The sequence below is a fragment of the Esox lucius genome, chromosome 21 (genome assembly GCF_011004845.1).
Source record: "Esox lucius isolate fEsoLuc1 chromosome 21, fEsoLuc1.pri, whole genome shotgun sequence".
Lineage (NCBI taxonomy): Eukaryota > Metazoa > Chordata > Actinopteri > Esociformes > Esocidae > Esox > Esox lucius.
Window position 1 is genome coordinate 25,946,345 of NC_047589.1, and position 20,200 is coordinate 25,966,544.

At 41.8% G+C, this 20,200-nt stretch overlaps 4 protein-coding genes across 5 annotated transcripts; 1 reads left to right on the forward strand and 3 right to left on the reverse strand.

Moving 5' to 3' along the window:
- Positions 1-987: 987 nt before the first annotated feature.
- cops9 (COP9 signalosome subunit 9) lies at positions 988-4,021 on the reverse strand. The gene is made up of 3 exons (XM_013139639.3): positions 3,804-4,021; positions 3,039-3,111; positions 988-1,215 (listed from the first exon to the last, which is right to left on the reverse strand). The coding sequence occupies exons 1-3, from the start codon at positions 3,864-3,866 to the stop codon at positions 1,178-1,180; spliced, it is 174 nt and encodes a 57-aa protein (XP_012995093.1). The 5' UTR covers positions 3,867-4,021; the 3' UTR covers positions 988-1,177.
- A 355-nt stretch (positions 4,022-4,376) lies between these two features.
- On the reverse strand, positions 4,377-8,048 carry otos (otospiralin). The gene is made up of 4 exons (XM_010890054.3): positions 7,883-8,048; positions 5,518-5,586; positions 4,934-4,960; positions 4,377-4,770 (listed from the first exon to the last, which is right to left on the reverse strand). The coding sequence occupies exons 2-4, from the start codon at positions 5,576-5,578 to the stop codon at positions 4,583-4,585; spliced, it is 276 nt and encodes a 91-aa protein (XP_010888356.1). The 5' UTR covers positions 5,579-5,586; positions 7,883-8,048; the 3' UTR covers positions 4,377-4,582.
- Positions 8,049-8,133: 85 nt separating this feature from the next.
- Positions 8,134-10,563, reverse strand: apodb (apolipoprotein Db). Its single transcript, XM_010890055.4, has 5 exons — positions 10,400-10,563; positions 9,807-9,918; positions 9,594-9,715; positions 9,308-9,393; positions 8,134-8,793 (listed from the first exon to the last, which is right to left on the reverse strand). Exons 2-5 carry the CDS (start codon positions 9,912-9,914, stop codon positions 8,567-8,569), a joined length of 543 nt encoding a protein of 180 aa, XP_010888357.1. The 5' UTR covers positions 9,915-9,918; positions 10,400-10,563; the 3' UTR covers positions 8,134-8,566.
- A 76-nt stretch (positions 10,564-10,639) lies between these two features.
- LOC105022063 (centrosomal protein of 290 kDa) lies at positions 10,640-19,403 on the forward strand. Of its 2 annotated transcripts, XM_020041606.3 has the most exons (15): positions 10,640-10,989; positions 11,489-12,165; positions 12,314-12,389; positions 12,558-12,609; positions 13,117-13,148; positions 14,292-14,364; positions 14,487-14,645; positions 15,066-15,183; positions 16,549-16,599; positions 16,722-16,799; positions 17,623-17,679; positions 17,786-17,845; positions 17,932-17,984; positions 18,095-18,194; positions 18,964-19,403. In XM_020041606.3, exons 2-15 carry the CDS (start codon positions 12,136-12,138, stop codon positions 19,264-19,266), a joined length of 1,242 nt encoding a protein of 413 aa, XP_019897165.2. In that variant the 5' UTR covers positions 10,640-10,989; positions 11,489-12,135; the 3' UTR covers positions 19,267-19,403. The 2 variants fall into 2 exon arrangements, with proteins under 2 accessions (XP_019897165.2, XP_019897169.2); XM_020041610.3 differs by lacking the exon at positions 11,489-12,165.
- The last annotated feature ends 797 nt before the right edge of the window (positions 19,404-20,200 follow it).

Genomic DNA, 20,200 nt, shown 5'->3' on the forward strand with positions numbered 1-20,200 from the left:
GGCATCCGTGCCTTCGTCATCCAGGAACTGCCTACACACTCTGGCCACATGAAGCCGGGCATTGTCCTGCACCAGAAGGAACCCAGGGCCCACTGCACCAGCGTAAGGTCTGACCATGGGTCTGAGGATTTCATCCCGGTACCTAACAGTAGTCAGGGTACCGTTGGCTAGCACGTGGAGGTCTGTGCGACCCTCCAAGGATATGCCTCCCCAGACCATCGCTGACGCACCGCCAAACCAGTCATGCTGGATGATGTTGCAGGCAGCACAACGTTCACCACAGCGTCTCCAGACTCGTCCACGTCTGTCACATGTGCGTAATGTGAACCTGCTGTCATCTGTGAACAGAACGGTGCGCAAATGCCAATTCTGCTGTTCTCGGGCGCATGCTGTAACGGGAGAGACAGCAAACCTTCTTGCAATGGCACGTATGGATGTGCCATCCTGAAGGAGCAGGACTACCTGTGCAACCTGAATGGGCTGCAGGTACTGTCTCATGCTACCAGTAGTGACAAGGAGAATAACAAAAAGCAAAACTAGAGATGAATCAGTCAGGAAAGATAAGGAGAGAGCAAATATCTGTGGCCACGACCTGCAAAACCATTCCATTTTTGGGGGTTGTCTTGCTGTTGCCTCTCCAGTGCACCTGTTTGTCACTTTCATTTGCACCAAATCAGTTGAGATTGATTCACAATTGATATTGCCTCGTAACTGGACAGACTGATATCCCTGAAGTTTAATTGACTTGGTGTTATACTGTGATGATTGTGTTTCCTTATAGGCAGTGTAATTATTATAGGTATGTGTTTCCAACTGATGTTATAGGGTATATGTAATTATTACTCCGCTAACAGGTGTTTCCCAGCGCCAACAGACCTGCCAATCTCCAGCAGCACAAAAACATGTCAGCTCACAACCCAGACTGATCATTTAGTCTGTCAATGGAATGTATGGGATCGACAGAATTCACACACACACACACACCTGCTTTGTAGAAAAAGGCTTTATTTGAAATGGGGGTTTATATGGATTTCCAACATGATCAATGTTCCACCAGAGATAATGGTGCTCGTTTCACAGTACTTGGGATCCTTTTGTCTCACATGCGTGCACGCAAACGCACGCACGCACACACACACACACACACAAACGCACACATATCTTGGGTCTTCTTCAGTCACTGCAGGTCCTCATCGTCAAACAGATCTTCAAAATCTGAGGAGAAGAATGAGGAGGAGAAGAAAAAAAAAAACAGAATGAGAAAAAGAGAGACATTGAGACAGAGAGAAAGAGAAAGGATACATAATGAATACACCTCCGTTGTGAATGCAGAAGGTAACGAGAGACAAAAGCATGTGGGTGCCAGCGTAGTACGAGATGACTGGTTGGTCGATTAAGTAATGTGCCCGGGACATCCAACTTAAAGCACACAGCCTCATCATATCAAGGCCACTGTGGGGGGCGTATTTCCTCGGCCCATGGGGGTGACACATCTCATTGGCTAACTTTCTGATTGGATGAGACGTGTCCACCCCACCCCATGGCACAGGGTACACCTGAATGGCTCCACCAGGACAAAACAAATGTGGGCGTGTCAGAGCCAGATGTCCTGCTTTCTATACGTTACTGTGCCAAGTGTGACGCAAGTGTTTCCCCAGATCTCCAGAGTGTTTGTGGCAGACTTGTTGGGGGGAAAAAAGATTCAAAGCTTTGATGGGAAGAGCACAGTAATGCTAAAGCTTCCCGATACGCTCCGGCTGTCTCAGTCACCAGTCAACCCAATTACACATGTACGAGAGATATGCTGTATTTATGGTGCCACATCAGTGTCATAGAGTTTCTAATGCTGGTAGAATCCATGCCAAAGTGCACTGAAGTGGTTCTGACAGCTCGTTGTGGCCCAACGCCCTACTACGACACTTGGCACTTAATTTAGGCAGCTGCTATCAGAATCTCAGCTCTCAGGTGTCACGGTTCTTTACGGACTGGATGAGGTTCAGTGTTACTAGACAGAAGTGTTTCTTCAGGGGAGATACGACACCACAGAAACCCAGGGACTGGAGTTTGGCTGCTGGGCGTGCATGACTCTCCGGTGATACGTGGTGTGTGTCTGTTGTGAGTGTGTGTGTGTGTTCAAGGGACAGGCTGGCTAGGTCTCATGCTGCGTTTCAGTCTAACAGGAACTATAAACCTCATTTTCACTCCCTCTCCTTCTTATGTTACTCTCCCCCTATCCTCTTCTCCTAGGCCAACTCCCCGTTTTCATTTCTCCAACTCGCTCTCACTCACATTTCCATCTCATCCACTGCAGTTACTTTTCCCCTCCTCATCTTCCATCATAATCTCCTCTTTTTAATAATCAGTTACTCAGGGCTCAACAATAACGATGGCCTCGGGCCAGTAAAAAAGTCAAGTCGGCACTAATAAATCTAGCAAGTCAAAGTCCCAATCAGGCCATCGCAAAAGATTGAATTGCATTATAAACACGACATCCTCCAGTTGTTATGTAATCTGGCACACACACAAATAACTACCTTGCAGCTGTTTGCTCGCGGTGTTGTCTGTTGGGTGTTGTAAATTACAACTTTTGGAAGGAGGGACAGTAAAAAAAAATTTGGGGCCAGTAAGTTTGAAAAAATTGTAACGTTGTGCCCTGGTTACTAGATCAGATGCAGCTGAGCCATGAACTATTTGCCCAGTAGCCAACACTGCCAGATGGGAAACACATTAGCTACAGTGTGGTGTCTCCATGTGTAAACTGAGGTTTTAAAGGGAAAATATGTGTTGAGACAGACCTGTTGTCAACACCAACACACACAGAACACAAGACCCTCCCCAACTCCCTGAATTTGTTTCCTATACCCTCCATCCTAGGATCTCTCCCAGCCTCTTCTCCAGTATTTCAAACACTGTATCGATGTATTCCAGCACCAGAACGCCCGATTGAACTGATTAACATTGACCCCTAACAGTTTGAATGAAACATGCCAGTACCGGAATAGAAAACGTGTGTGTGTGTGTGTGTGTGTGCTTCTCACCATTGAAAAAGTCGGAGTGCACTGCTTTCTCATTTGCTGCCAGGTCCATGAGCAGACCGCTGCTGCCCCCTGCCTGAGGCACACACACAAGTTTGTACAGCTACCCTCATGGGGACCAGAAAATAGAAGTTGCATGCTCCCTTGCCCTAATCTTAACCCTAAACCTAACCCTAACCTCAATAAAGTAACATTTATGCCTAAACTTTAGATGTAATGTGTAACCTTAACCCTAAACTTAACCAACAACGCCTGAACCTTAAAGAAACCCCAATTCTAACTATGAAATAAATGGGAAGTTTGACCCTAAACCTAAACCCTGAGCCGGAAATTGACTTTTGCCTCACGGGGACCGGCAAAAGGTCCCAATGAGTCACACTTTTTCTGGTTTTACTATACTCATTGGGAAATTTGGTCCCCATGAGTTTAGTAAGATCTAAAAAATTAGAGCGCAGGAATTCACAGTGAACGACCTTAAAATACTAGTAATACTAGAGGTATGGGTTAGTTCTAGCTGATTATTGGTTCTATCTGATTCTGAGAGGGTCTACAAATAACGTTAGTCGGTAGTAATAACGAGTAATTTCCCAACAACAGTGTGTTAATCACGACCACTGGATATCAGCAAGAAATAGTTTCTACCCGGGGGAGCCAAACACAACATGATTACGCCGAAAGCTACACTAACAAGAAAGATGGTAGCCTAGCAACATGATGGCGTTAGCTAAACAACCCAGGTGATTATTTTCGTGTCGCATGATAACTTACCTCGTCTAGGTCCACGTAAGGCCCGGCACCTTCAGGAAACATCTCGTCCACTGCTGGTTTCATGATCGTTTCTATCTTCGAGTTCCCGTAGCTAACGATTAGATATTTTCTAACAACTTAAACAAACCAAACAGGACCCCTTTCCTTGTACAAATTACTTCCTGTTTGGGTAACAGTATAATGCGTTCGGCTGTCACTAAGGCAAGGAACCAACGGTGATTATGGTATTGAGGTCGGTTTAGGTGCTTACCCGACAGCTCCCTCAACATTCCATACGGCTACAATATTTAGCTACTAATAAAAAGTTACGTAAAACAGATTAATTACATCATATTATGATAGCAACAAAACTGATAGCTACCCAATATGATATAGCATATAAGTGGTCGCGTATATACTGTAGCCTACTGTAATATAGGACAAAGAATGTAAATGACAACATAATATTTCTGATAACATTTTATTGATTAGACCTTTGCACATTACACATTTATTGTAACTTTAATTTATTTTCTCATGAATAGCCTAATACATGTACATTTTAGTAATTCAGACGTTATGTTTTTATTGACATATATTTCATAACGTTTTTTATTCTATAACTTCTTATTTGTCAATCCATTTCACTGTACAATATTGCATGTCCTTATGAGGCCTTCCCTCCCTCTCTCCCATTTCGTCCCTCTCCCCCTATTTCCTCCCTTCCTGACACTCTCCCTTTTTCTCCTCCTTTATCTCATTCCTCCTTTCCCCCATTTCTCTCCATCTCTGCTCTCTCCTCAGTGTTCGTGTCCCTCGTTGGTCTCATATCCCAGTGTGTTTCCCAGGTGTTGATGAGCATAGAAGGCCCTGGCCATCTCATTGATGTGGGTGTAGGCTCCAATAGACCGGAAGTACTCGACATACTGCCAGAAGTCTGAGGTAGAGTAGGGCCAGTAGGGAACTGCTGGTGGTTCATCGTAGGGAACTACAGCCACACACACAGACAGGAACACATCGCCCACTCACTATCACCCCCATGGATGTCCACATAATTTGTTCATCAAGTAGAATCTATCAGTACATGCTACAAAGGTGTGACTGAACGTAGAAGCGAGTGTGTGCGTGCGCGTGCATGTGTGTGTGCCTACCTCCTTCAGGAGTGAATGATCTGGCATCTGTAAGGAAAGGGAGGGAGAGGGAAGATATGGAGAGCAAAATTTAGCATTCCGGAGCATGCCAAGAATTTCAAATACAAAGACGCGATTGAGAGTCCGAATAAATGACCTCCCCTTTCCTGAGGACTGGGATACATTTGGGAACTTGCTTTCACCATGTAAATATTATTCCTCATTAGGTTTCAACACACACGTACACACACCTACATTCTCTCACATACCCATATATACACACACAAACACACACTCTTTCTCATGCACACATAAACACACACACAAAGAGTGCTCTTTGTACACATGCAGTCCTCAAAACAGACCTCTCCTTATGGATGCAGTAAGCTGTCATTATGGAATACACCAGTCATAGTGTATCTCTTATTTTTGCATGTTATACGATTTATACATTTAAAATAGATTTTACATAAAAACCCAGGGCTAAATTTCAAACATGCAGAAGATTGCATAAAAGACAGCATAACTAAAGTAATTGCAGTTTATAAGAGTTAGTAAGAAAATATGGCTGAAAATGGGCTGAGAGGTGAGGTTAAGAAACTCACCTGCAAGCTTACAGGCGATGAGACAAACGAAGAGTATACTTAGCTGAACCAGCAACTTCATTCTGACTTCTGAAGACATAAGTACATGGTAAGCTACAATGTATATATAAACACACATCTAAGACACAAACCTAAGTTTACTGTGCTGGTAAGCCCTAAACATACTCTAAATAATTATCTAAATATACTCAAAATATACTGTAAACAAGAATGTAAACAAACAATATTCTAAACAGAGGTCTCCACTGCATTTCTCACAACAAATATCAGAACCTACTGGCTGACAGGTATCATCCAATCAACCCAACGGTCTGGAGGGTGGCTGAGTTTGATCAACACATCTTATAGTTTGGCCAAGTACTTCAAGCATTTCCCCAAAATCTTCTCTAAATGGCAAATGGGGTTTACACCTGGCTTTTATCACCACGAAGTCCATAATTTCTATGTTATTTGTTATATGTATGAAATTGCAGAAGGAAGCAGATTTATCCAATACTACAGCATATTTATTTTTCCAAGTTTAATTAAAGGAGATGCGCTATGGAAGGGGTATTACACATTTCTTCTTCTTGTGTAATATGAGACATACAGTCAACTTCGGATATATTTGCACCCCTCAAGAAAGTGAGCAAAAACATATGTAAAATAATATAATATGGATAATATATTTAATGATTCTAATTTTCTTCAACTGTTTGGAGAAATTGTTGACTATTCTTTGTAATAAAAAACATTCCTGTGAAAGTGCTGATTTATCTTTTGAAAAGATTATTCTGCCCAAAACATTTGTGGCAAAATTATAGGCACCCTTGAAGGATCCTATAAATAAAACCAAAGGAATTTGCGACATGGGGGAAAATAAATTCTTCAATTGCTTTTAGTGTATAAGAACTTTCTTGTTGTCTATGACCATTTCCTGTTTCACTGGGGTATTAATATGAGATAACACACAAGTAAAATCATTTTGTCATCCATCAACATGGGTGAAAACAAAGAGCTCTCAACTGAAATGAGAAAAAAACTGTTGAGCTGCATAGAATGGCAATTGCAAAGTTCAGTTAAATCTTGGGGTTTCACCGTTTCAAAATCAACAGTGAGACGCCATCTGCATGCCAGATGCTTTTTGGACGAGTTCCATGAAAGAAGCCCTTCTTGAGACCAAGACCCAAATCCCAGCGTTGGAATTCTTTTTCAAGCAACATTGGAGTTACAACTGGAACAGTGTATTGTGGTCAGATGAGACAAAAAATTAAGCTTTTTGGGCACACACACCATCGACATGTTTGGCAACGAAAGGGGACTGCGTACAAAGATTGGCATCTCATACCCACAGTAAAATATGGTGGTGGCCGTTCAATGCCTTGGGGCTGTTTTGCAGCCTGTGGTCCATGGGCTGTTGTTAATGAATTCCACAAACTCTGGTTGCCTCTGCCAGAAGGCTGAAACTGGGCCGTGGTTGGGTCTTCCAACAAGACAATGACCCAAAGCATACATCAAAATCAACAAAAAAAATGGTTGCAGCAACACAAAATCAAGTTTTTTTAATGGCCCGCTCAGTCTCCAGACTAAACCCTTTTGAAAACACGTGGTCTCAATTGAAGAGTGCAGTTCACAAGAGAAAGAAGAATCTCAATGAATTGGAAATGTCTGCATGGAAAAGTGGTCCAAGATCCCTCCACAAGTGTTCACTACAGAAAGAGGCTGTGTGCTGTCATACTCGTCAGAGGAAGCTCCACCAAATACTGAACAATTGGTGTGTCAATATTTTTGGAATCTGCATTTTCACTACAATTTGTGTTACTAAAGGAAAACTTTATTTTGTACCAAACATATTTTTGAAAATAAAAGCATGAGGCTTACATCTTTAAGTCCAAAATATCACTCATTGCATGTGTGGCTGTTTTTATATATACATTTTAGCTCATTTTCATTAAGGAAGCCAATAATTCTGGAGTTGACTAAATGTTTTAAAGGACTGAAAAAAGCTGTGAAAAAACCCAATACGTTTGGAAAATGTTTACAGTATTCAGAGAAGAACCGATTTCATAAGGTATGTTGACAGAAAACGTAGTGTAGTGCTTTCTCTTGTGCCCTAAGTACCTAGGAAAAGTTTCAGGTAGAGTATAAGATAGGAAGGTTGCTACTTGAAAGCAAATAAATAAATTGTGTAGGTCACTGCATTTCTAAGGTACCTCTTTGATAAAGTTGGAGACCTCTGCACTAAACAATACTCCAAAAATTGTAAACTACACTAAACACACAACTGTTAATCACAGGAAATCTATTGACATCAAAACCACAACAACACAATGTATTCTAACATTGGTGCACCTGGTTGTAATGGGAAAAGTTTTGCTGTGTTTACCTGTTTATCGTTCCAGAGGTGCTGTCTGTCTTGGGTCCAGTGGAGTCTAAAGCTCAGGGCAGGAATGAGGCAGCAAAACCCTGTTTCAAGATCACGTGTCACCCCAATACACACATAAAGCTCCCCTACATACCCCTGTCACAACCACCATCATACACACACTGTTGCTCAACCAGATGGTCAGGAGGGGGCAGCAGAGATCATTTATCCCACTCCCAAAACAGTCACTGTTGCAGAAGAAGAGTCATCAGTCTGGTTTCAAAACTAAACTTTAATTCGTAACATTCCGAAACTGCCTGTATTCATTCTGAAGCCAGTGAGTTCACTTATCCTGTCAGCATCCTATTCATCCCACAAATCAAATGTCACCATGGATACATAGATAAACATTAATTACTGTACATACTAAACCTTGGCATATTCCAACAACAGACTGTCAAGTCCCTGAATGTAAAATACATGTGACAGTACAACGTCAACGTCTGTTGTTGGTGATTATAAGAACAATTCCAGTAGTCTATGTATATGTACTGCACACTGCTGTACAGAATAATATTAACAGAATCCATGTTTATAGAGGCGGGGCTCACACGACATGGGTATCAGGCACCAGGAACAGAAAAGGACTGCCTTAGGCGTAAGAACTAGTGAACATCGACATGACCCTGTCCTCTGACCCACCATCTAGTCACAGCCTGTTTGGTCAGTGACACTCAACATGAAGGTGTCGATCTTCTCTTTGGCCAGTAGCTGCCTGGCGTACTCCACGGTTTCGGCCGGCAGGAATCGCGAACGTCCCAGGATCCAGGCGTAGTCCACATGGAAAATCCTGAACACGTCGGTGCAGCTGTACACCACCGCTCCACTCACGTAGTCAGTGCTCACCACCCAGTAGGGACTGTAGGGCGAGACTGGGAGAGCGGGAGGGACAGGGGGGGGAGTGGGGACACAGGGGGTGAAGCCAGGGAGAAGAGGTTGAGGGGGACGAAGATTCAGATAGGCCACAGAAACGGTTAGAGGCATCTGGAGGCCAGAAAGCAGTTTTGGAATGGACTTTGCCGTTGACAACATCTGCAGTTGCCATGTTGTCACCTGGCTGGGACCTTCAACGTCATTGGCTGACCCTGCCTGATGTCACACTGGGTTGTCAGGAATGACGCTGTTAAAAGTCCCCCCCAAGTTAACTGTAATAAAAATAGGGAATGCCTTCGATGTCCTTCGCTATGGGACTGACTAAGAGTCAGGTGAAGATAATGTCATTATCAGATTAACCTGAGTCAGAGCCCATAACTATCTCACACAAGAGGATTGAGTTTAACAGGGTTAGCTCATCTAGTACTACAGTGATAACAAGCCCCGACTGTAGAGACTCAGTAGGATCTCAGCGGAGTCAAATGAATGGAGAGATTGACAGTAAAGACTCACAAAAGGAGAAGCTGACTCCTAGTTTGGCCGGGTTGTTTGGTTCCTGGACGACAGCTGTCCCTTCTGCAGTTCGCACCTTATCTTTACTGGAGGTAGACATAAATACTGTTACTACAACTATCACTACTATAACACTTGTATAAGACAAATTAGCCTTAAGTTCAGAGAACACAGTTGATTTTCTATGTCTATGTATTAGATTGTTACTTAGTACAGCAGATGTCGGGTCTCTGCAAATACACACAAATAGATTTACATCCGCGGACCCACAAAAATAAATACTGACTAGAACTGGGAGTTGAGGACTCTAATGGTGCCATCGCCCCTCAGAGAGTAGTCGGCCTGGATGCACTTCCCTCTCTCAAAGAATGCTGGGAGTTTGGCTATCTCATACCACGTGCCCAGGTACTGATTGGGGTCAGAAAGGTGGGTTGTGAACAAGGTATGCTTTAAATTACAGGTGTAACTTCAGCGTGTGTGTGTGTGTGTGTGTGTGTACCTTCTGCAGGTCAAAATTGGGCTGGACACTGGGGTTAGGGCACGGACCCCAATGGTATGTCTGGGTGGAGACCAGAGGGAGGAGGAGGAGCCAAGCCACAGGAAACATTCTCCTTATGGAAGATGACGACATATGTGTGGGAGGGAAAGGAATGTAAAGCCATAAGCGTGAGAGGATAACCATGACAACGGTTTACCATGACTGTATGACCTGCTGTGCTCACATTCCATCTTTTGTCCTTTGACCCGCACTCTGAGCAACTTGTATTTCCACCTGCACTCTTTTTTTTTTTTTTTTCTTCAACCAGAAGATGCATTACCTTTGCCCTAAATTATAAAATTACATAACATGAAAAAACTTGGCAAAACAGAATAGAAAAAACTATTCTCGACTATTTCAAGTTATTTAAAAATGTAACAATCAATATTCAGTTCTTACCAGTTAGCATTAATAAAAACTTAATCTCGTCATCTCATTTTCTAGACACCAAATGATGTAACATTATATTTGTAAATAATCCTGAACAGTAGGCTATACTTTCCACTATCTCCAATCTACACAGCTAAACTATTTTAAAGCGAGAAGTTTCTTACCTGAGCTCTTTAAACACAGGCTATCAAGAAAAAGCAACTGAATAAATATATTTAGTCAGCGGAATATATTTCCCCGAAGGTACTGCGTCGTTTATTAGATCTCAATGTGAATTTGTCCGGGTGTCAGGGCGCGTCCTCACGGAGCGTGCATCTAGCACGAGGCAAGTGATTAGCTAAACTGCTGTCATGAGACGGTTCTGGTAGCGACGTACTGGGAAAAGGGAGAGGCAGAATGTGTCCTTTGTTGTGTTCTTCAAAAAATGCTGTGTTGTTTTTTAACTGCTGATTCGGGCTTTCCGTTCCTCTTACCGTGATTTTTCAGGAGAATCGTAGATAGGCCCCATAAAAATAAACTGATATGGTTAAACTGAATTTTCTCATAAGAAAATGTGGTTACAGTAAGTTGCAACATTAGAGTATGTTTTGGGTGTGTGTTTTGTGTTCTTGTGTGTGTACGTATGTGTGTTTTCCAGACACAGTGAACAGCCATGTTGTCCGGAGCGTTCCGGTGAGGTCTGACCATAGATATAAAGCATCATCTATGGGTCTGAAAATCAGTTGCGTCCAAGATCAGCACCGATGGCTTCCAGGTTACCAACGATTAGCTAGGTGTAGGATATATAGGGGGAGATGTATTGGGTTGTTACTGGAACCAAGTCTAGTCTTACAATATGTGGCCGGCTGGAAGGTGTTTTTTTATTATGGCCACCGGTTTATAATCGCAAAACGCTCCAAAGCAAATCGCATTGTGCAGTCACATAAATACATTTTATTAAGCAACGTTTCCCTGTAAACATCTATTAAAAGTAAAAATCATATATATATAAAAAAATATGATTAGATTGAATCATTTACCCCAGTGGCTCCCAACCTTTTTCAGTTACTGTACCCCCAAAAATAATTTGCACTGCTTGGAGTACCCCTGGTTGGGAACCACTGATTTACCCTATAAGAAGGGACCGAAAATAGTCTTCGTACATTGATACGTTTATGCTTCATGGACTATATTTATAATATTATGATACATTTACAAAGTAGGACCAAGACATGTTAAATTCCATCTCTGTCAACACTGTTTTTCTTGAGTAGTTTCTGAGGTTAGTTTCGTTCATGGTCATGATTATCTTGAGCGCGCCTAAATGAAGCACCACGCGCTGTCGAACTGTCAACCTGGTGGCCGAGGTGGACTGGGACTTCGGGGAGAAAGGGATCAGAAGTAAGCAGAAGTGGTATTTGTTTAGGTACATTTAGGGAGTAATAAGTTAATTAGATAGATGAAATAGTGTCATCAAATCAACCAACTCTTAAATCTGTAAAGTTACTGTTAACTGGCTAGTTGATGACTAAACATCCACATTAGCTAGTTAACATCTAGCCGTTAGCTAGCGTGTTTGCGATCCTGAGCTAATTATGGTAAAGCTAACGTCACCTTAGCGAACTAGGTAGATAAGAGAGATAAGCAACAACAACTTTACACTGGTAACCAGATTGCTAGAGGATAACCCAGAAAAATTGATGAAATAAAACAAACGTTTTCTAGGTAAAACACCTTGCTTTCAGACTGTTAAAAATGTGAGCTAGCTAGCCAGTCTTTGTTAGCCGTTGGAGCCGGCTGACTGGGCTTGTGGTTATGACGTCAAGAGAATGTTTGTTCTGTTGTGTCATAAACGCTCCCTGAAGCTATATACTGTGTTGCTTTTTTGTTGGTTTAAATTAATGTAACTAATGACTTGAGAATGCAGTGGGCAAACACTTTACCGTTTAAGGTAATATCTACTTAAGTTCTTGGTACATTTCATTACAGTTTTTCTTGATTGCTAAGATACTTGAATGAAACTGGGTGTTGTTGTTGTGCTTCTGTAGTGGGCCATATGTCCTAATGAAGTTATTTTGTTTCATTTGTGGGTGTGGCAGTTTCCACGCTTTTACAGAGACAAGACAGACCAGTTGGAGGCTGTTGGAACTGATGTTATCACACCCTCTCTCCCTGGTGAGTACGGACTCATTTTGGATCTACCATTACGTCCAATCTGCATTGAAACCATATTAGCTATGGGTGTGATCGGGGAAGGGTCTATTAAGCCGCCAGACAGACAGTATCGTTGGTAATTACAGTATTAGTCATTCACATGTGCAACACTTGGTCTCCTCTCTGTAGGAAGTACTAGGAAAAGGAGGAGGGAGATGTTTGTCAGGACAGCACAGCTAAGGTGAACACATAAACTGACAGACAGACACTGCAGCCCAGTCTTTATCTGCTTAGAGGGCGATAACAGACAATACCAAAATGTGTCTAGGATCATAACTCCCTCTAACTCATTGTTGGACTGTCAACAAGTGCCCCTGTTTCACCTCTCCCATTCAGGAAGAGGGAAGTTGAACTATGACAAGGCTTAAATTACCAGACCTGCATCCCTCTGTGAAATAACTATTAAAAATATGGAATTGTTTGAGCCCATCTGTTTGCATTTATATAGGGCATATATATTTGATGTGAAACAGTGAGTCACAGGTTCATGATATTTTGCAGCACTTCAGTGAGGGGGAGTATGGCCACATGCATGCCTCGCTGTAGCTGAGAGCTGAACACTTTGACAGACTCCAGTAATGAGACTGTTGAGCAATTTAAGAACCTGGGCACGTTTTTAATTTTGGCCGTTATTCCCCTTGAAGTCTGTTTGTGTCCACGCTTAAATTCATACATTTTGTTTGTTTAGGTTTGAGGAAGATGGTGCCAATAGTTATGAAGGTGAGTCTGCCGGTTGGTGTTGCTTAAATTTTAAATCCAGCTTGTGGCTGGCTTGTGATTTAAGAGAGGTTATATTGGAACTGTTTCAGGTACTAGCCCTATCAATGGCCTATTTTGGCTACAACGATTGTTGTGACTACAAATTAATTAAAATAAAATTGACATTATATGTATATATCATTTTCTATTCACACAACGAGAAACATCACAAGGCACAACACATAAGCACTTAGTCTTTTGACCTAACCTCTGACCCGGAAGGCGAACAAACTCTGACTACATGGTGTACCTGGTAACTAACAATGGTACTCTCTGTTGGGTGTCGTTGCTGGTGATAGTTGATTTTTTGAGGTACCAGTTTGAGAGGTTTTTAGTTGCATTCCAGATACTATTTTTCACTGATTCTGTTTATGGAGTCGGAAGGACATCAGAACCAGACTTTCTACATTCCCGTTTCTGTCATAAAAGTGTCCCACGTGCCCTTGGATGGTGACATGTGACAATTTAAATGTTTACGTGTTTACACTATGATTTTTTTAAATCTCACATCTGGAAACTAGTTTTGTTCATCTAAATAAAATGACTGTAGTGTAAAATTGCCACACGGTAGCTAATTTGCAAATATTAAAATATCAGAAATCTGCTGGTTGTGTTAATGCAGCCAGAGTAGTCTGTAATTTCGGTAATTCGTTTTTTTACTAAATATTATTCAGCTGATGTCTCATGTAATGTTTTATGACGTAGAATGCGCACAAAAAGAATTAATCTGAAAATGCAAAGTTTCTGCAGAATTTTGACACCCAATTTCACACTATTTAAATTGCTCACTTGTTTGTACCCGCTGTAGATGATTGTTTGTGCTTATTTGTAATGTACTGTGTTTTCGTCTACCTGTTATTTATAAAAGTATGTCTGTTTTTCGTTAATTGCTTTTCCATTCTGTTGTGCTCACTTCGCCTTGCACGTTACAAAATGACAGGCTAAGAAAGGGTGCTCATTAATAGTAATGTCCCCAAAATATGATTCAGTGCAATTTATCACAACTTATTATTATTGAAGAAAAAAAAAGATAAATCTATCACAATATGAATATTGCCCAACCCTAATTGTTTACGTGTGTGTGTGTGTGTGTGTCTGTTTCAGAGGTAGAGCAGAAGGATGATTCGGTTAGGCTGTACCTTTCAGAGGAGGAGAGGTTCCTCAACTTTGCAGACTTGTAAGTGCCTCTCATCCAGACAACTCTGAACAACTCTTAACATCTTGTGATAATCGTGGGTAATGCTGGTCTTGCTACATGATCGCCAGTCGGTGTTAGAGTGCGCACGTCTGTGTTTGCAGGACTGCAGAGGAGAGACATGATGTTCTGGCAGGGTTGGTGTTCTCTCAAAGCAAACTGAAACAATCAGTCTCTGAGCTTCAAAGAATGCTGGAGGTAGCTGAGGAAAACAACACAGTGCTATGTGCCGAGAACATGGCCCTGTGCAACCAAAACCAAAGGTAACCGGTCGTGTTGCCACCATCTTGTGCAGTCATTTTGTTTTGCTGGCATCTTGTTTTTCTGCCATGTTGTGAGGTCTTCGTGGAGTGATGTGCTGCCGTGATGTGATCAAGTTTGTTTGTTGTTGTAAATCTGTTTTCTGTCTGTGGTCGATTTATCAGTCATTGGAAATACACTTTTGGTCCCCATTCCCGGAGGAGGTCCTTTTGCCTCTCGCCGGCCTGCTTTGTAAACACTCACTATTTTCTTAATTAACTAGACGGGTAAAATAAAAGCAAAATAGGTTTTTGGAATTGCATTAAAAACCAGACACGGTGACCTCTTCAGCCAAGTTTTAGTCCAGGGTAACCATTAGCACGCTCAAGTCAAACCGCACCATCAATCAGTTTGTCATTAATTTGTGTGTGTGTGTGTGTCAGGATGAAACAGACAATCCACGATGCAGAGCAGCATACGGATGAGCTGGAGGGGATGCAAAGCTTATTGACCGAGAAGGAAGATCTGGTGGGCAACCTAAAGACTTACACCCAAAAACTGGTGGGTAACCAGGAAGGAATACATACAGCCAGAGGAAGGAGCCATATAACATGAGAAAAAAAACAGGCAAATCAATTACATATGATCAAGCCACTTCAAGTAAGTGAGCTAATTGTACATTTGAAAAGAAATATCCAACCCCCTTGGTTTCTGTTGCTAGTTAAGTCAATCGTTGTCCAACGCCATTAATTACCATGCGACTATACTGAGAATTGCCAATATGCAAACAAAATTATAAGTAGCTTTTGAGAACAAAACTCTCGAATTGCGTAAACTGTATAGACATATTTACAATGTAAATTTGTTTCCAATATTGTAGCTTACAATCTCTTCATTGGGCCGCATTCATTAAATTTAAATTTCTGTTGATCACAGATCGTTATTGCCGTAGATGCACTAACAAAAATGTGCATTCCCAATATGTGGATATCCAAAAAGTATTAAAGTAACTCATCTGCCAAATCAACAATGTTTCACAAAACTAGATTAATGGAGGATAATTAGGCTATAGACAGCCTGCAGTTTGTTTTATCAAAAACGTTTTATCATTTGTCTACTGGTGCGTATAATTCATTATATGACATCCAGTAGCAAGCTTTCTCTGCCCTTCAGACTGTCAATTCATTACTGGCTGCACTGTTTTAGCGTTGTCCAAAAGCCCTGAATTCTTAATAGGAGCAGAACGGAAACGTTTGATTACCCAAGCCAAAAGTCAGCATACTTTGTATGTAAGTGTTTTATTTTGGAACTACTTAAGTTGTACTTCAGTACACTAAATACTATTAAAATATTTTTTGTGTTCTATTTAAACAGTAATAAGTATACTTAAGTATTTACATGGACCCACTTATTTCATGCTTCAGTGTGCCTGTATTACATGATTGGAAATTGCATTTTAGTACACTTACAATAAACTCTGAATGTATTAGGAGCATACTGTAAGGGTACTGAAACAGTTTTACCAGTCAGGGTCTGTCTGGTACACACGATGTTGAGGCTACCTCACTCTCCAGCTTTACAACCGTGATTCAGTTCACAGGCGCCCAACCTACACAGAGTTTCTAGAGAGTGTCTTCACCTGGCAGCTCTGCCAATTATGGCTGCCCTATGCTGCACATCCGGACTTGCTTTGACCTCAACTTTAACTAACGTAGTGCATAGCCTACGGGTGGTGTTGCTGACTTGATATCTGTCCTAGCCATGATTTTAAAATCCACAGACGTCCTAGGCCAAATCCAAACTTTTTTTTGCCGTTTTGGCGTAAGGTAGCTAGTGTGTGGTTAATAGAAAGTACATAGGAAAGTAAAAGACCTTTGATAAGTTGACATTGAGAAACAAAACTGTTTTCATCTTTTGTTCTGCAAGGAGAAAGAGAAGGTTTCTTTGGTGGATCAGATAACAACCATGAGCAGTGAGGTAGGATGACCTCTAACCTTTGACATTTGACCCGGCTGGAAGACACAAACTGAACCTTTCACTGCTTAGCCAATATAATTAACTTTCTTCTGTTCTTTTATGTGTCTGTCTCGCACTCCTAGATGTCCAGTATTGTATCAGCCAGAGCCATTGACAAGAAAAACATAGTAAACTTTATCCAGTTTCAACGATCCCTTCAGGTAACATTCAAACATACATACTGTACATACGAGATAAATTACAAAACATACAGGTTACATCACCTTACCTACAGTCATATAAGTACCCCTTCCTGGAATGTTAGGTATATGGTACCACATAATGCAAACATGAATACACTGATCCGAGGTCCTCAGAAGAAAGATTATTGAGTCTGCAGGGGTTACAAAGCCATATTAGCCTATCTTGACACAATCATAGTCGAAGTGCAGTCAAATGTCAGAAAGAAACTGAACAATCTTAGCCTACATGGGAGGTTAATTAATGACAAAGCCTCTGCTCTCAAAAAGAAATATCAAGACACTACTGGCATTTACATAACATCTGGGTAATGATCAAAACTACTGGCATGATGTGGTCTGGTTAGATGTGTCAAAGGTGACGTTGTTCGGCCACAAGGCTGTATGCCATGTTTGGCGAAAACAAAATGCCTTTAAACAGAGGAACCTCATACATTCATACAGCATAGAGGCAGTGGCATTATGGTGTGGGGCTGCTTTGCTGCCTCAGGGCCTGTCCAACTTGCCACCATTGAGTCAACCATGAATCTCATGTTGTACCAGAGAATTCTTGAGGAGAATGTGAGGCATCAGTGAAAAAGCTGAACCGGACATGGATCATGGACGATTCATTGTCATTCTGTGTCTTTAGTCTAATCAGTTTACATTTGCCAATTGTGTCAAAGTGAAGATTCCATGTAAATATGTCCAAATATGTACAAAGCCAACGTTCCAAAGGGGTACTTTTTCACCCGACTGTATAGCACAGAGACACCTCTGATCTCTTGTTATGTGTGTGTTACAGCTGCAGTTGGAGGAGGTCAGAGTCATTATGACTCAGAACGATGAGGCCATACGCCAGGTAAGAGACAACAACGTGTCAAGTTGGTCCTTTAAATATGCAGAAACGCTTGAGACCCGTCAAATGTAACGTTCTAACCCAAGTAATTCTTGCCTCCTTGTCACAGAAGGACTTTGCCAATGAGCAACTGGAGCGATCTGTGAGAGAGTACACCACCATCATACAGGTACGAAATGCACTTTGTACACACATCTGCTACACACACGCACGTGTAACTGACACATACTGTGTGCATGTGACTCCGTATTTTAGGATCTGAAGGAGAGGATTACCAACCTGGAGAGCCAACAGGAGGAGGCCATAGTGTAACGCCAAACACACACGCAGAAAGTAACAGCATCCCTTTGTAATGGTGTCACCTGTGGTTTTCATTGGCCCTGTCTGTCTTCCCCCTCTTTGTTTTCTCTGTGTTTAGTAACAAGGTCGACTACATGACCTTTGATGGGGCTGTGATAGCAGGCAGTCAGCGAGCCGTCTCTCTAGAGGAGGAACTGCGTCTGCTGCCTCTCAGGATGGTGGGTCGCACACAGACATACACACACACACATATACATGACCTGATCACTATCTCTGCATGTTACACACACAAACACGCACACAGCATATGAGATGATCACTGCCTCTGCATGTTACATTCATAAACACACTGTGGAATCTGAGCATTAACAATTACAATATGTATGTATGTTTCATTGTAGGTGAATGTGCCTAGGTAATGAGAACAACAGAAACCTCTCTGTTTAGATTATCTCTCTGTAGGTTGCGCAATGCTAACCACAGGAATGTTTTACATTGACCATTTGGCATGGGGGTTACTGTCTTGGAAACCTGATTTTGCTAGGTAGACACACCCTTTAATGTATATATCAGCTTGTAACCAACATTACAGTGAGAAGAGATTGAGTGAGATGAGATTGAGGTTGTGTAAGGAAGACCAGGTCCGTAACCTCATGATAAAGACTTTCTACTGCTGCAATAAAGAATATAATTTCCCTCTCCCTTGACAAACGGGTTGCTACCTATTACAAACACTATACGAAACGGCCGATTTCTAACAACACACAGCATATGACCTTTTGTGTGCCTGTCTCTGCATGTTCCCCAATGTGCAAATGTGTTGTTCGTTGTGTTGTCTCCACTGTGTGGCAATGCAGAGTACTGCAGGACAGTGGGAGGTTCGGGTTATGAATGACTTAGCTAGGAGGCAGGGAGCTTGGTCACAAACAAATACACGCTGGCGGAGAGACACTGTTGCTGAATGTGTGTGCTCCCTTTCTAACTCAGGGGGATCCCTCTGATGAGGAGGTGCAGGAGCAGCGAGAGGAGGAGAGAGTAGACATGGGTCACCAAGTGGAGGTGGTCAAGGAGGAGAAAAACAGTTTGTGGACACATATGGTGAAAGGAGTGAAGGCAGCAGGTAGTTTCACCCTGGGCTTCCTGGTTCCTCTGGGCGTCCTGGCCTCCATGCTCCCCATCAACCATGAGTACCACACTAGAGGAAGTTGCATGGACACCTTTTGGTCTGCTGCTGGAAGCATCATAGAGCCCTACTGCACCATGACCCACATGAAACCTTTCCCTGTGTAAAATATATCTACACATGCATACATACTGTACTTACATGCATGCGCGCACACACACACACACACACACACAACATGGGCCAATGTAACATGATTGTTTTCAAAAGTGCAAAAAATTAAAATATGTTGGTTTTGGAAACATTTCTGTCCCCTATCTTATTGGGTTCTTAATAAAACTTCTAAGGGGTCAAATGATCAAGGAGCAGTGTAACAGTAAGTCAGAGTGAATGGAATTCAAACATAAAGGAGCAGTGTAAAAGTAAGACAGATTTAATGGAATTCAAACATAAAGGAGCAGTGTAACAGTAAGACAGAGTGAATGGAATTCAAACATAAAAGAGCAGTGTAACAGTAAGACAGAGTGAATGGGATTCAAACAAAGGAGCAGTGTAACATTAAGACAGTGAATGGAATTCAAACATTGATATACAAAATGTATGTAGGTGTCTTCACCTCATATTGGATCAGTTTTAATGAAACATTTTATATTTTTGTTCCAGATTTTACCTTCCAGCCGGAGCCTTTAAACTCAAGGGCCTCTAGAGTCTAGTGTCCAATGTACACAGATCTGGACTTTTTTTAAAGAAAGTTTTTAAAGAAACCTATTTAAGTTCGAACTTTCACGTCTTCATTGTTGCTATTACTTCATGCCAGTGTCCATTGATGAAAACCTAGTGTTCCTTGAAAGCAGTCCAGATCTGTGTACGTTGGACACTCTAGACTCTAGAGGCCCTTGAGTTTAAGGGCTCCGGCTGACTTTATCCTCATTGTGGAAGGTAAAATCTGGAACAAAAATATTTGTCTCTGGTCTCTAGCTTCCATTGTTGCCTCTTAGCAAATTCAGCTTAACTGTTGTAACACTTTACGTACACATTAAATCAATACATACACTGGTTGTGTGCATTGATCACCTCTTGACATATCACGGCAGCTTGACA

Bases quoted from the DNA above. Each gene is read 5' to 3' on its own strand.
- cops9 (XM_013139639.3), bottom strand. From the start codon at position 3,866: ATGAAACCAGCAGTGGACGAGATGTTTCCTGAAGGTGCCGGGCCTTAC. The intron at 3,112-3,803 runs GTAAGTTATCAT...TGTGTGCCTCAG, and splicing joins CTTACGTGGACCTAGACGAG to GCAGGGGGCAGCAGCGGTCT. The intron at 1,216-3,038 runs GTGAGAAGCACA...TCTTCTCCTCAG, and splicing joins GCACTCCGACTTTTTCAATG to ATTTTGAAGATCTGTTTGAC.
- otos (XM_010890054.3), bottom strand. From the start codon at position 5,578: ATGAAGTTGCTGGTTCAGCTAAGTATACTCTTCGTTTGTCTCATCGCC. The intron at 4,961-5,517 runs GTGAGTTTCTTA...CTTTCCTTACAG, and splicing joins CATCGCCTGTAAGCTTGCAG to ATGCCAGATCATTCACTCCT. The intron at 4,771-4,933 runs GTAGGCACACAC...GTGTGGCTGTAG, and splicing joins ATCATTCACTCCTGAAGGAG to TTCCCTACGATGAACCACCA.
- apodb (XM_010890055.4), bottom strand. From the start codon at position 9,914: ATGTTTCCTGTGGCTTGGCTCCTCCTCCTCCCTCTGGTCTCCACCCAG. The intron at 9,716-9,806 runs GTACACACACAC...GACCCCAATCAG, and splicing joins CCAATTTTGACCTGCAGAAG to TACCTGGGCACGTGGTATGA. The intron at 9,394-9,593 runs GTCAGTATTTAT...GTCTACCTCCAG, and splicing joins GTCCTCAACTCCCAGTTCTA to TAAAGATAAGGTGCGAACTG.
- LOC105022063 (XM_020041606.3), top strand. From the start codon at position 12,136: ATGCAGTGGGCAAACACTTTACCGTTTAAG. The intron at 12,610-13,116 runs GTGAACACATAA...TTGTTTGTTTAG, and splicing joins GTCAGGACAGCACAGCTAAG to GTTTGAGGAAGATGGTGCCA. The intron at 16,600-16,721 runs GTAGGATGACCT...TCGCACTCCTAG, and splicing joins TAACAACCATGAGCAGTGAG to ATGTCCAGTATTGTATCAGC.